Source organism: Pseudorca crassidens, chromosome 19, assembly GCF_039906515.1.
Source record: "Pseudorca crassidens isolate mPseCra1 chromosome 19, mPseCra1.hap1, whole genome shotgun sequence".
In the NCBI taxonomy this organism is placed as follows: domain Eukaryota; kingdom Metazoa; phylum Chordata; class Mammalia; order Artiodactyla; family Delphinidae; genus Pseudorca; species Pseudorca crassidens.
This window is the reverse complement of record NC_090314.1, coordinates 50,380,998-50,394,573: the sequence shown is the minus strand read 5'-3', so window position 1 is coordinate 50,394,573 and position 13,576 is coordinate 50,380,998. Positions and strand designations below refer to the sequence as shown.

Below are 13,576 nucleotides of genomic sequence, written 5' to 3'. Positions count from 1 at the left end.
TTCATTGTGCTAAGAACAGTTAACATGAGATCTACCTTCTTAACAAATGTTTAAGTGCACGGTACAGCACTGTTAACTATAGTCACAGTGTTGTACAGCAGGATCTCTAGAACGTACTCGTCTTGCATAACCAAAACTTCGTACCCATTGAACAACAACTTCCATTTTTGCCCATCTCAGTAAATGACACCACTCATCAGCTGATCACACTTGACATCTGGAAGTCATTCTTGATTCCTTCCTCACCTATACTACCTGTGATTCCAAATCTAATCAATCAGCAAGTCCTGTTGTTTCCTTCTCCAAAATATATTTTGAATCCATCCACTTCTCTCCATCTCCATCATTGTTTGTCTCCTGGATGACGGCAGAAGCCTCCCAACCGATCCCCAACCTCTACCCTTGCCCTGCCCCGCCCAGGATGAATTAACATTGAAGGTGATAAATTGGGCCTGATAAATAGGCCTGACTTGGCTCCCCCTCCCTTTCCAGTCTCACCTGGGGTCACACTCCCCTCATCAGACCTCCAGCCATACCAGTGTCCTATTAGGTCCTTCCCAACAGCCAAGTTCTTTCTTAAGTTGGAGCCACCGGCACAGGTTATTGTCCCTTGACTAGAGCCTTTTTTCCCTGTCTCTTCACATAGCTAACCCCTTCTCATCCTTCAGGGCTCTTCTTAAATGCCATCCCTATAGAAAGGCCTTCCCTAACTACCCTATCTAAGGAGGTCACTCCCCCATCCCCTACCTTTCTCCATCACTGTGCCAGTTTCTTTTTCTTTATAACAATCCACACAGTTTGTGATTATGAATTTATTTGGGTACTTGGGTTTTATGCTTCCCCAAATAGACTGTAAGCTCCACCAAGGCAGGAACTAATATATATCCAGGGCTCGGCACATCGGGGATATCATTAAATATTTGATGAGTGAATCAGTGATTCATGAATTTGTGTTCACGGCTCACATCCCTTACTGGGTTGGGGATAAGATCATGGCCTAGGCATCATCGAAACCCTGGCAGCATCCAACACAATTACTTGCATGGGGTCGGCATTCAGTAGGTATTTATTAATCTGACGTAAATGAAGATGATGCAGGTTTTTATAATCTATTTAAAAAGTTCTACAGGATGGTATAATTACTGTAACGCATTGCAAGAAACTTGTGCATTTGCTCTGAAGGCAGGATGTGGGAAGATTGTATACATATCTGTGGGATGGAAGCTCAGGAAATGAAGACTTGGGGCTTTTTAAATCAATTGATTTAAGGCTTCAGCCTTGCACAGGAAGCTAGTGGTACACAGGTTCCCTGATGCCTATTCTGTTGCTCTTTCTGCAAAACCAGGCTGCCCAGTCCAGCAGGAGTCTGACCACCAGAGAATATTATCAGCCAGGGTACTGCCCTCACATCAGCCACTACATCCCAGACCATGTTTGCATGGTCTTCTTCTTTTTACATTTCATTTACAATTATGGCTTCCATTGAGTTTGTGTTCAAATTTGTCCTAAGATGGTTGGCTCTAATCCAGAGCCCACGGTATCCCTTCAAGTCTTACGCAGAAATTTGCATCTGTCACATGTCTCAGGGAAAGTATCCACTGCTATCATTAGATTGTTAAAATGGTTATAACCTAAAAAGCTGAGAACCATTGATCTAGAGCAGAGGCGTCCAGTGGAACTTTCTGTGGTGATGGAAATGTTATGTGTCTGTGTTGTCCAATACAGCAGCCACCCCACCTCTGTGGCGCTTGAGCACTTGAAATGTGACTAATGAGACTGAGGAAATGAATTTTTTAATTTCAAGTAATTTGAATTAACTTGAATTTAAACAAATAAAACGTGGCTAGTGGCTACCATACTGGAGAGCACAGACCCAGAGAATCACTCAAAGATTCAATCAATAAGTCAGGGCTCCTCTGTTTGGAAGACTCCAGGTACATATATTACCTGGAAACACTCTCTCCTTCTCCCAGGAGTCCACTATCAAGGTCACCTTCATGGATGAGGCCATTAATGCTAGGTTGTGAAAGGCTTGGGGTGGGAAGTTGGGAGTTCCCTGGTGGCCTAGTGGTTAGGATCCCGGGCTGTCACTGCCGTGGCCCAGGTTCAGTCCCTGGTCGGGGAACTGAGATCCTGCAGTATATCCTGCGTGTCGTGGCCAAAAGAATGTAGTTGGGCAGGAAGAGTGCAGGCTGATGGCCATTGCAAAGGGAAGAAGGTGGGAAAAGCCTGGGACGCTGGAGACCCTTGCCACAGGGTCCAACGTTGATTCTAAGACTTCTTATTTGAATCTTAAAAGAAAAAGTCTTTTTTTACCTACACAATGAGAATCCTAGAGTAAAGCATCTAGAAAAGATCTCAACTTTTCAAATTGTTGATGTAAGACTTTTTGCCTTGGGCCATCAGCATATTATTATCTGAAACAGCCAAAAGTATTTGGAGAGAAAGTGAAATGGAATTATTAAGAAAAAAGATCTCAGTGACATACTTGCCAGGCTCTTGAGGGAGTGTTAACAAGCAGAACAGAGAGCCCATCCTAGAACAGGAAAGAATCCCTCCAAATCACAGGGCCGCCGAGTAACAAGCACTCTACTTACCGACAAATGTGAAGTTGAACTCACGACTGTATTTTGAACAGTCAGAAACTTGGGCTTTGCATTTGTAGGGGCCCAAGTCACGGGCTTCTGAGATTGTTAGGTTAAAAGTCATGGGTCCATTCTGGGTGCTCAGGCATTTCTCACCCCGAAACAAGAAATAGGTGATCCGCAGTGATTTGTTCTGGTTGAAACAAGATAGAGATACATTCTGACCCCTCATGACTGCATCCGTTTGTGAGTTCAAATTTGGAGAAGGGAATTCTGGAAAGCAAAATAACGCAAGAGAAAGTCCTTGTTACCATCCATCAGTAATAACTCAGTGGTTGTCTACCCACATTTCGTGGGTCAAGGTGGTGGAGACCCTCTGTTCCTGGTGAACTTCCCAAAGGTAGGGGACATTTCTTCCCTGCACAGCCAGGCTGGACAGTGTGTGAGGAAACCTCAGTGCCTACAGAGGCCTCTCCCAGTGAGAGACGGGTAGCCTTACCAAGCTGTTTTGTGCTGGTTAGGAACTGACTGGTCACCAGTACCAGACAAGGCCACTCTGTGACCATATTAGAGCAAGACAAAGACAAGATGACTCCATAATCATGTCTGAACACAGATGAAGACACGAACATGGTCCAAAACACAAAAATGGCCAAAATGATTGACTGCTGCTTCTTTATCAGTCAGAGCTTTTGCCTTGCACTGCTCTTATCTTTTAGATAAGAATTATTAAGATTCCCAACCATATCATTATTTCCACTTCCTAAAAGAATCCAATTCAGAGTAAAGCCTGCTGCCTTGAATCTTCCTCCAAGTTACCTAATGCAAATCTTACTGTAAGATGCCCTCTTGCTTACTCCATGGTATGCATTTTCTCTTAAAACTCAACTTGGTTCAACTACACATGTGTCCCTGGTGATCTTTGGCTGGAGGACGTTAATAGTTTGTACCTCTAAAAGATAAGGACTCTGGTAAAAATAACAATACCATTATCACACCTAAAAATTAACAATATTTTAAAAATATCATCAGATATCTAGTTAGTGTTCTAATTCCCCCAATTGTCTGATTTTTCTTTTAGAATCCATAATGGTCTATTGTAGTTAGTTGCTATGTTTCTTATGACTTTTTTCATCTATAGACCTTTCTGTCTCTTTTCTTTCCCCCTGCACTTTGTTTTTGTTTTTTTTAAATAAATTTATTTATTTTATTTTTGGCTGCATTGGGTCTTTGTTGCTGCGTGCGGGCTTTCTCTAGTTGCCGCGAGCAGGGCTACTCTTCGTTGTGGTACACGGGCTTCTCATTGTGGTGGCTTCTCGTTGTGGAGCATGGGCTCTAGGCACACGGGCTTTAGTAGTTGTGCGTGGGCTCAGTAGTGGCTTGCGGGCTCTAGAGCACAGGCTCAGTAGTTGTGGTGCACGGGCCTAGCTGCTCCGTGGCATGTGGGATCTTCCCGGACCAGGGCTCGAACCCGTGTCCCCTGCATTGGCAGGCAGATTCTTAACCACTGCACCACCAGGGAAGCCCTTTATTTGTTGAAGATAGCAAGTTGTTTGCTCTGAAGTGTTTTCCATGGTCTGGATTTCATTAATTACATCCCCATGCTGTCCTTTCCATATTCTTCTGTCTCCTGTCAGAGGCTTGATGAAATTCAGATTAGCTTTTATTTAGCAAGAATGCAGCATAGGGGGTAGGGTGTACTTCTATTAGGAGACACAGAATGTCTGGCTATCTTTTTGTTAGCAGACTTTGATGGTAATTACCCAGAAAGCATTATTTCGTTAGAGGTTGCAAAATGGTGATATACCAATTCTATTTTTCCTTCTTCATTTGTCATCCGTAATTATCTGAAGAGAAACACCCTTGTCAACTCTTTGGTTACACTGAGGTACAGTTTGCATAGCAAAGGGAGGATAGGGGACCCTGGTGGTCCAGTGGTTAAGACTCTGTGCTTCCAATGCAGGGGGTGCAGGTTCGATCCCTGGTCAGGGAACTAAGATCCCACATCCCGCGGCCAAAAAGAAGAAAAAAGAAAAGGGAGGATAAATACTTGGTTCTCTTCTGTTACTGGCCAATTTTGAAAATAATGAGTTGGTTTCCTAGCATTTTGTAACAGTGAGATATTTCCCTTTATTGTTATTATTTTTTGTTTAAGAATCATTATGAACTCATAGATTTAAATGTATTTGATGTGTCTCAACCCACAACCCATTACGATTATTTTATTCTTATTGTCTCTTTTTTTTTTTTGGCTATAGGGAGCATCTGCAAACTGCCTTCTGCCTTCACAGCTGTGAACTGCTCCATGCCTCATTGAACCAATTTCTCAGCCCTGAGAATAGGTCAGTTTTGTTAAGCAGCTGTGTCTCATTTTAGGAGGCGGTGTTGGGGGTGGGGTCCCGCCAAAGTGAGGCCTTTGTAAGGGCAAAGCCATCAGCGTTTAATGGGGGGTACTTCTGTAGAAACAAAGGAAAAGCCAACTGTACAGCCTGGTCTGAGTCCAGAGGGTGGTCAGCTGGGGGGAATTCCAGGAGGGTGGTCTCCGTGCCTCCCTGTATGGGGGAGGGGCAAGGGCAGGTGGTGGCAGTTCTGCTGCTTTTCCTGGACCGCAGTTGGAATGTGGCCGTGGCGTTGGGTGAACTCTGAGCAGCCCCCACCCCGGCATTACCGAGGTTGTCCACATGTAATCTGTGTGATTTCTCTTAAGTTTATACTAAGTTGTCAAGCTTCAGCTTGTAGGGAAGTTTTCATTTCTCGTGATTACAAGTCAGAAGGGTAGGAGAGAAATTGGAAATGTTAACTGCTGACAACGAGAAGTGGCCGTTCGACACCCCACAGGGTGTGCTGTACTTTTACTGAAGCAGAGCTCTCTCCCTACAATCACCCCCATTTTTTTTTTTTTTTTTTTGCCGTACGTGGGCCTCTTACTGTTGTGGCCTCTCCCGTTGCGGAGCACAGGCTCCAGACTCGCAGGCTCAGCGGCCGTGGCTCACGGGCCCAGTCGCTCCGTGGCATGTGGGATCTTCCCGGACCGGGGTACAAACCCGTGTCCCCTGCATCGGCAGGCGGACTCTCAACCACTGCGCCACCAGGGAAGCCCCCCACCCCCATTCTTAATAGAGATAATTGAAGATTAATTAGTTTGCAAAATCAGTCTGGTCTCATTAAACTTGGCCTGATTATTGATATCAGTGCAGCAAGAGTAGATTGAACATGTAGCTCTTTTAAGTCTGCTTTGCTGGAACTTTTATAAGGAATTACAGATTAGACTTTTAATAGCCTCTTGAGGCTAAGAAGCCAAGTCAGCAACTTGTCACAAGACTGTACCTTCAGTACCCATGAATTTGGGTGAATTCCTCTCTTCTCGATGTCCCCAAGACATCCTGAGACCCCTGGACCTGCTAAGAAGTGACCTTTACTCACTTGTGAGTAAAAAAAAAAAAAAAAGAGGAATATAGGGAAATGTTTTTTATATCACCTGCTTGGTCTTCCAAGTAAGACACACAAAATAGCCATAAAGAAAAGACTGAGAAAAAATAACAATCCTAAAACTTTAAACTCCTCTGTGGCAAAATTAAGAGGTGTAAAAGGCTAGAAGAAAATACTTAAAACATAAACGAAAGCATAGTATTCTTTTTATATACATAAACCAACAGCAAATTAATAAGAAAAAGATAATCAAATAAATGGGCAAATAATCTGAATATGTAATTCCCAAAAGAAGAAATAGTGCTGGGGCTGAGGGATGGCTTGGGTGGAGGAGCGGTTTAGACCCCTCAAAAATGCCAAAACCTCCCTCCTTCTCTTTGATCTGGACAATTAATATTTTCTCAGCCTTATGTAAGCTCAGCTTCAAGATGAGACCTTGCCTCTCTTTCCAACCAGATAGCCATCCCTAAATGTCCTTTATATGGGTGTACTAGAGCTTTCACAGTCAACAGACATGAAAAAGAAGCTCAACTTTATGAGTGATGAGGCAACCACGAATTAAAACAACATGGAGGGCTTCCCTGGTAGCGCAGTGGTTAAGAATCTGACTGCCAGTGCAAAGGACACGGGTTCAAGCCCTGGCCCAGGAATATCCCACATGCTGTGGAGCAACTAAGCCCGTGCACCACAACTACTGAGCCTGCGCTCTAGAGCCTGCAAGCCGCAACTACTGAGCCCATGTGCCACAACTACTGAAGCCCACACCCCTAGAGCCCGTGCTCCACAAGAGAAGCCATGACAATGAGAAGCCCACACACCTCAAGGAAGAGTAGCCCCCGCTCACCGCAACTAGAGAAAGCTCGCGCACAGCAACGAAGACCCAACACAGCCAAAAATAAATTAATTAATTTTTAAAAAAACAACATGGAGATATTATTTTGTACTCGTCAGAGTGACACATTAAAAAACTGACTGTATCCACTGTTTGAGAGGGTGGGAAACTCACACTTACCCATGTGCGTGGTCAGTGTTGGTGACCATGCACCAGTTCAGCGTGTGGGGAGGGCAACTTAGCAGTATCTGTAACAATTCAAATGGACATGCCCTTGGACCCAGCCATTTCACTTCTAGGATTTTATCCTACATGAGCTCTCACACACTCATGTGTCCACAAAGCATGCTGTGTACAGTGATGTTTACTGCAGTATTGCTTCTATTACAAAGAAAAAAAATGGAACAACCAGTAAGGGGGTGATGGTTCAATGAATTAGGCCGTGGGACTTCCCTGATGGCGCAGTGGCTAAGACTCCGCACTCCCAGTGCAGGGCGTCTGGGTTCGATCCCTGCTCAGGGAATTAGAATCACATGCATGCCGCAACTAACAGTTCGCGTGCCACAACTGAGGAGCCTGCAAGCTGCAACTAAGACCTGGCACAACCTAATTAATTAATTACTTTAAAAGATATTAAAAATTATTTTTAAAAAATGAATTATGGCTGAGTCCTATTATGAATTGCCATGCAGCTGTTGAAAAGAAAGGAACTAAATCTAAATGATCCTCTTAGAAAGATGTCTGGGATATATTGTTAATTTTAAAAAGGACAGGTTACAGAAGAGTTTGTTTACTATGATATTGAAACAAAAAGGACTGTTAATAGTGGTTGCTTCTGGAATTGGAGAGGGGAAAGGGATTGAGAGGATATAACAGAACTTTCACATTTTATAGTGTAGTAACAACAACGACCTGAGCTAGCATTTGTTGATGGTTCCTCACACACTCGGCTCTGTGCTGAGGCACATGGCTTGTCTCAGTCCCCACAACAACCCTCCCAGGGAAGTACTTTTATTTTCCCCACTTCACAGAGGATAGAAATTAAGCTTTAAGTGGTTTCCTTGTGCGCGCGGGCTGCCAGCTGGAAAACGGTAGAACCAGGGTTAGGACCACAACAGCCTAGCTCTATGGTGATAAACTGCCTCCCAGGATATATTTTTAGTGTTGCTTGACTTATTTTACAACAATTATGTGTTGATTTTTCTAACTAAAAAACAACAACAGAGAAAGAAGGAACCATTACCTTGTAAAAAAAAAAAAAATCTCAATATTTTGTCTCTGAGTCTCAGGAAAGATTCTCCAACTCCCTTGCTAAAATCACTTCATTTTAAACAGTAGGTCATAGAAACGACTCTCCCTTTGGTTGTTCATCAGAAAGCACCGAAAAACCTGTTCATGAACGCGCATGATTTAAAGCTGACAGTCTCACCATTTCGGTGAAAACAGCTTTAGTACGAGAGAGAAATAAATGAACTTACCATTTGTTTTTCTCATTCTTTCACAATCCAGTGCAGCCTTCTGAACTGAAAGAGAGAAAAGCAACATGAGAAAACTCTTTTTCCACATGTTGTTTTGGTTTGGAGATTCAAGCTTCAAAATGGTAAGTGAGCCTTATACTTGACAGCAGGAAAAATGCCCCCAAAGAACAGTCTGTTCAAATGGCCCCCACGTTCTCCTAAATGAAATCGGAGAGGAGGGCAAAGGAGGCTTGGTGGGCTCCGGGGTTGGTGAGTCACATAGAGAACTTCCTCCTTTTTTTTTTTTTTTTTTTTTTGGTACGCGAGCCTCTCACTGTTGTGGCCTTTCCCGTTGCGGAGCACAGGCGGCTCCGGACGCGCAGGCTCAGTGGCCATGGCTCACGGGCCCAGCCGCTCTGCAGCATGTGGGATCTTCCCAGACCGGGACACGAACCCGCGTCCCCTGCATCGGCAGGGGGACTCTCAACCACTGCGCCACCAGGGAAGCCCAAGAACTTCCTCCTTTTTGACCAAGTTAAAGTAATGGGAGTTGCATGGACAAGCCTGACATAAGATGACTGGTTGATGTGACCCTGTGCTCCTCTGTGAGCTCTTGTAGGCAGAGACAGATGTGACAGGTTGCTTCTAATTCAGGCTGGCAGGGAAGCTGGACAGTGGGAAAAAGAAAAAGTATTGTCTTTATGCAAACCCACCCAATCGTCTCTTTCTAGATATGGCCTGTGTCCAAAGGAATTTAGTGGAAGTTTGGTTTAGTCTTGGGAAGCAATACTGACTGTGTAGAGAGACACAGGGAAACATGGCAGCAGAAATGCCTGATTGTGTTAAATGCTGGCTTCTAGGCCCCACTCCAGGCTTACTGGGGATGAAACCTGGGACTCTGAATTTTCGCAAGGGCCCAAGCGGTCTCAGAGTCTCTAAATTACAACCCTGAAGTAACTAGTGATTCACTGCTCTGCAGTCCAGAATTCTCCTGACTCTGTGAAGTGGATGCAGAAGTGGATGCATGTTTTTGCTGTCGCCAGCCCGAAGTGGGGAGTGGGAAGGGGTGAGGGGTTCCCGAGTGGTGGGAGCTGTGATCAGGCTGGGCCACTTGGGTTACTGGTTCTTTTCTTTTTTTTTAGTTATTATTTTTAAATTTTTTGACCTCTCTGCACGGCTTGTGGGATCTTTGTTCCCCTGACCAGGGATTGAACCCGGCCCTCCGCAGTGAAAGTGAGGAGTCCTAACCACTAGACCACCAGGGAATCCCGGGTTACTGGTTCTTGTTGCCACTGAGGGTTGGCCCTGTAGGTCTGTTGCATTCCTGTGGACAGGTGCCCTCTCTGTGGGGGACACAGAGGTGCAGGTTCTTTCAGATCATCCAACCTCCAGTATTAACTCACTCCCCGTGCTCCGTTCTCGGGCTTCCCAGGTCCAGCTCGTGGTGGTCAGTCATTCCCAACCTCACACCTGGCCACTACTGGGGGTCTGAGCAGAGCCAGGACCTGCTGCCGTCACCCCCACTTCCTCCCTGTCTGGCTGCCACTGTCTGGAAGCAAATCATCTTATTTAGCCTTCAGTTCATAAAAGGCCTTTATTTCCTTCTGACAGTAAAAGTTACTTCTCAGGCACCCACTCTTCTAACAAAGATGGCACTCAGTGCTTGACGGTGACTTCATACCGTGATATTGGTGGCAATTTCTTTCACTAAAGAACCCCACAAGTTTAATCTCTGGTGGGATGACCCTTAACGCCAGAATTTCTGCTAAAGGGAATCAGAGGTTTCGTTTTTGACATTTCCCAGGAGTATCTCATCCATCCTGGCCTGAGCAGAGGGTGGAGCTGGGTTCCCGAGAACTGTCATGCCCAGAAGATGGGGGGTCTTTAGAAAAGCTGACGTGTCTGGGGCATTTCTGTGTGTGGAACTTTCAGCTGGGGCAGGAAGCCTGCAGACCACAGCTTGGATACAAAGACAGCAAAGGAAACCAGAAGAAGTGCTACTTAGAGCTGTTAGTAAACGTTGCTAGGAGTACCTTAGCAAGGCCCCGGAAAAGGATCATAGTCTGTCAAAGATTACACAACAAATCAGCTATGAAGTCTCAAGTGGAAAAAGAAAAAGTTCGTCCATGGACCTGGCACATTCCTTAGGGCCCAAATCATGGCAAATCCACATTGTTATGGTCCACAATAATTCACCATATCGATAAGCTTGATAACAAGAAATATGGTCAAACAAACGGTAAGGTTAGGCTTTCTGTTGTCTAAGAGCTTTACACTGATAATCTCATTTAATCCTTATGAAACCTCTATGAAGTGTGCAGAGATATTATTAAATATGTCACAACCAGTAGAGTAATATATATGTCAATGCATGGATCAGATATTTAAAAATATATTCCACCACCCCTAGTTTATCTCTAAATAAACTAAGTTATGTTATAAAACTACTCAACAAGTGATATAAATTTTTGAGCAAATCTTTAATAAATTATTCTCATAATTTCCAAAATTTTGTTGATTTTTAGAAATAGTTGGTATGGTGTTTTGAAACAGGGCTCACGTTCCAGGATGATTGGACATGGGGAACTGCCTTGAATTTTTCCAGTGAATTCCTTGAAACTGGTGGCCATTGGATAATGTGTAATCTCGATAAATTGAGAATTTCTCTTCACACCAGTTGTTCCTGGTGTTAAATCCTCAACTCCTGATGAACAAAAACAATGATAAAATTTTTAAGTATTCCAACCCTTATAATGTTGTTTGAAATTTTTCTATATCCAAAATTTCTGTTACCTTATATTTCTAAATCACAAAAAATCATTTAATCCATTGGTTTAATTTCACTTATCCTTCCACAGAACTTTACAAATACCATTTAGTAGTGTCAGGATTCTATAAATTTAAATGACTTTAGAATTCATTTATTTTCACTTTTGCCCTCAAATAACAAATGTATTTTTATGTAATAATTTATTTTAAGTATTATATTTTCTCTTGGAATTGATACTTTGTTTTGTTACAAGAAGTCATGCCATATTTCTTCATTGTTATAGCATCTTCCACTTCTCTTTCATTTACCAAACTAACCTTGTAAATCTGAAAGTATTAAAATCTCCACATGATAATAAAACTATAGATTTATAATTTTAAAAATTCCACATGAAAAGATGTTCAACGTCACTAATCATCAGGGAAATGAAAATCAAAACCACAATAAGATATCTCCTCACACCTGTCAGAATGGCCATCATCAAAAGGACAACAAATAACAAGTGTTGGCAAGGATGTGGAGAAAAGGGAACCCTCATGTGCTGTTGGTGAGAATGTAAACTGCTGCAGCCACTATGGGAAACACTATGGAGGGTCCTCAAAAAACTAAAAATAGAACTGTCATACAATTCAGCAATTCCACTTCTGGGTATTTTTCCAAAGAAAACAAAACAATAATTCAAAAAGATATAGGCACCCTTATATTCATTGCAGCATTATTACAACAACCAAGCTACAGAAACAACCTAACCCATCCATAGACAGTTGAATGGGTAAAGAAGATGTGATGTATATATACAATGGAATATTACTTGGCCATAAAAAAGAATGAAATCCTGCTGTTTGCGACAAACTAGATGGACCTAGAGGGTATTATGCTAAGTGAAATAAGTCAGACAGAGAAAGACAAATACCGTATGATCTCACTTATAGAATATAATATTACAAGCCAATTGTACTTTAATTTAAAAATATAAATAAATAAAAGTATTAAAATTTCTGTTAGAATATCCCTAATTAAGCATAAAACTCCCTAAAATGTTTCCTTTTCCAAAGATTTTACCATTTCCGTTAAAATGACCAGGCTTCATAGTTTCCAGACTGTGCGGCTGTAGCACCGCAAGTTCTCCATAAGGTCCAATGGCCTTCCAGTTTTCATTGTCTCAGTTCCCAAGTCTTGAGATATATTACTTAATTCTCTCTGATGTTTATTTGATGAAAGAAGGTAAATTAAAAGTTTGTCAGGCTTCTTCCTCTTCCAGAGATGGTATCTAGAGGCATTCAGGGTGATCCAGCATTTGACATGCCGTCATAGGCTGTTCCATGATACAGCCTCTAACAAAACCAGGCTGTCCCGAACCCCTGGTAACAGAATTGTTTACCTTTATACCAAGAAGGTTGAGAAAGCACCAAAATTCGCATGTGGTGTGCCCAGACTGACTTCGAGGAGTTCGTGCCATGAGACCTAGAGTTCTTATGAGGTTGTCTAAAACAAAACAACATGTCAGCCAGGCCTGTGGTGGTTCCATGTGTGCTAAATGTGTCCGTGAGAGGATCAAGCGCGCTTTCCTCATTGAGGAGCGGAAAATCGTTGTGAAAGTGTTGAAAGCACAAGTATGGAGTCAGAAAGCTAAATTTAAAAAATGAAGCTTTGGGACTTCCCTGGTGGCTCAGTGGTTAAGAATCCACCTGCCAATGCAGGGGACACGGGTTCGATCCCTGGTCCGGAAGATCCCAGATGCCGCGGAGCAACTAAGCCTGTGCGCCACAACTACTGAGCCCGCGTGCCTACAGCTTCATGCTCCACAACAAGAGAAGCCACCGCAATGAGAAGCCTATGCACCGCAACGAAGAGTAGTCCCCTCTGGCCGCAACTAGAGAAAGCCTGTGCGCAGCAACGAAGACCCAAAGCAGCCAAAAATAAATTAAAATTACAAAAAAAGAAGCTTTTTTGAGTATTAAAAAATTTTTTTTAAGTTTGTCAGGAAAATACTTTAAGATTGACATGATTCACATCTTTAATTACATCACTCAGAAGTGACTATAGAGGGTTCGACACCACCTGTCTGAGGACGGGTTCCTGAGCAACAGAGCCTGAGATGAAATTCTTGAGCATGTGATTTACCAAGGGAGTGATTGAAGGAGAAGGGAAGGGCACTGTCATGTAGAACAGGACCCGGGAAGCAACTAAGCAAAGATGAGGGTTCAGCTGAACTTGACGCACTGTCTGCTCCCATGGGGTGATGTGGGGTGTGAGTTGTGCCATGGGGTTTGGTCCATCTTGTGGCCAGGGAGCTGGGTTTTTACACCTCCCCTCCGTTGTTCAGTCGTTATCACGGGCCTGGGGGGGGATGTGCCTAGGACCACTCAGGCATCTCTGGACAAGCTGTCCTCCAGGGAGGATGAGCCACTCCACCCAGTCTGGAGGAGGGGAGTGGGGCCTGCCCGACAGCATTTGTCTAGAAACAGCTTCTAAAATCTTGGCTGAAACTCCAAATTTCCCA

General features: G+C 43.4%; 1 protein-coding gene and 1 pseudogene across 3 annotated transcripts in view; one reads left to right on the top strand and one right to left on the bottom strand.

Moving 5' to 3' along the window:
- The window catches only part of MILR1 (mast cell immunoglobulin like receptor 1), a 29,445-nt gene extending 20,647 nt beyond the window's left edge, over positions 1-8,798 (bottom strand). For all 3 annotated transcript variants that reach the window (XM_067715035.1, XM_067715036.1, XM_067715037.1), the window contains exons 1-2: positions 8,325-8,798; positions 2,598-2,858 (exon numbers count right to left, since the gene is read on the bottom strand). In XM_067715035.1, coding sequence (XP_067571136.1) covers positions 2,598-2,858; positions 8,325-8,412 — 349 coding nt within the window. In that variant the 5' untranslated portion in view covers positions 8,413-8,798. The remainder of the gene's footprint in view (positions 1-2,597; positions 2,859-8,324) is intronic.
- A 322-nt stretch (positions 8,799-9,120) lies between these two features.
- LOC137211678 (large ribosomal subunit protein eL34-like) lies at positions 9,121-13,008 on the top strand (annotated as a pseudogene).
- The last annotated feature ends 568 nt before the right edge of the window (positions 13,009-13,576 follow it).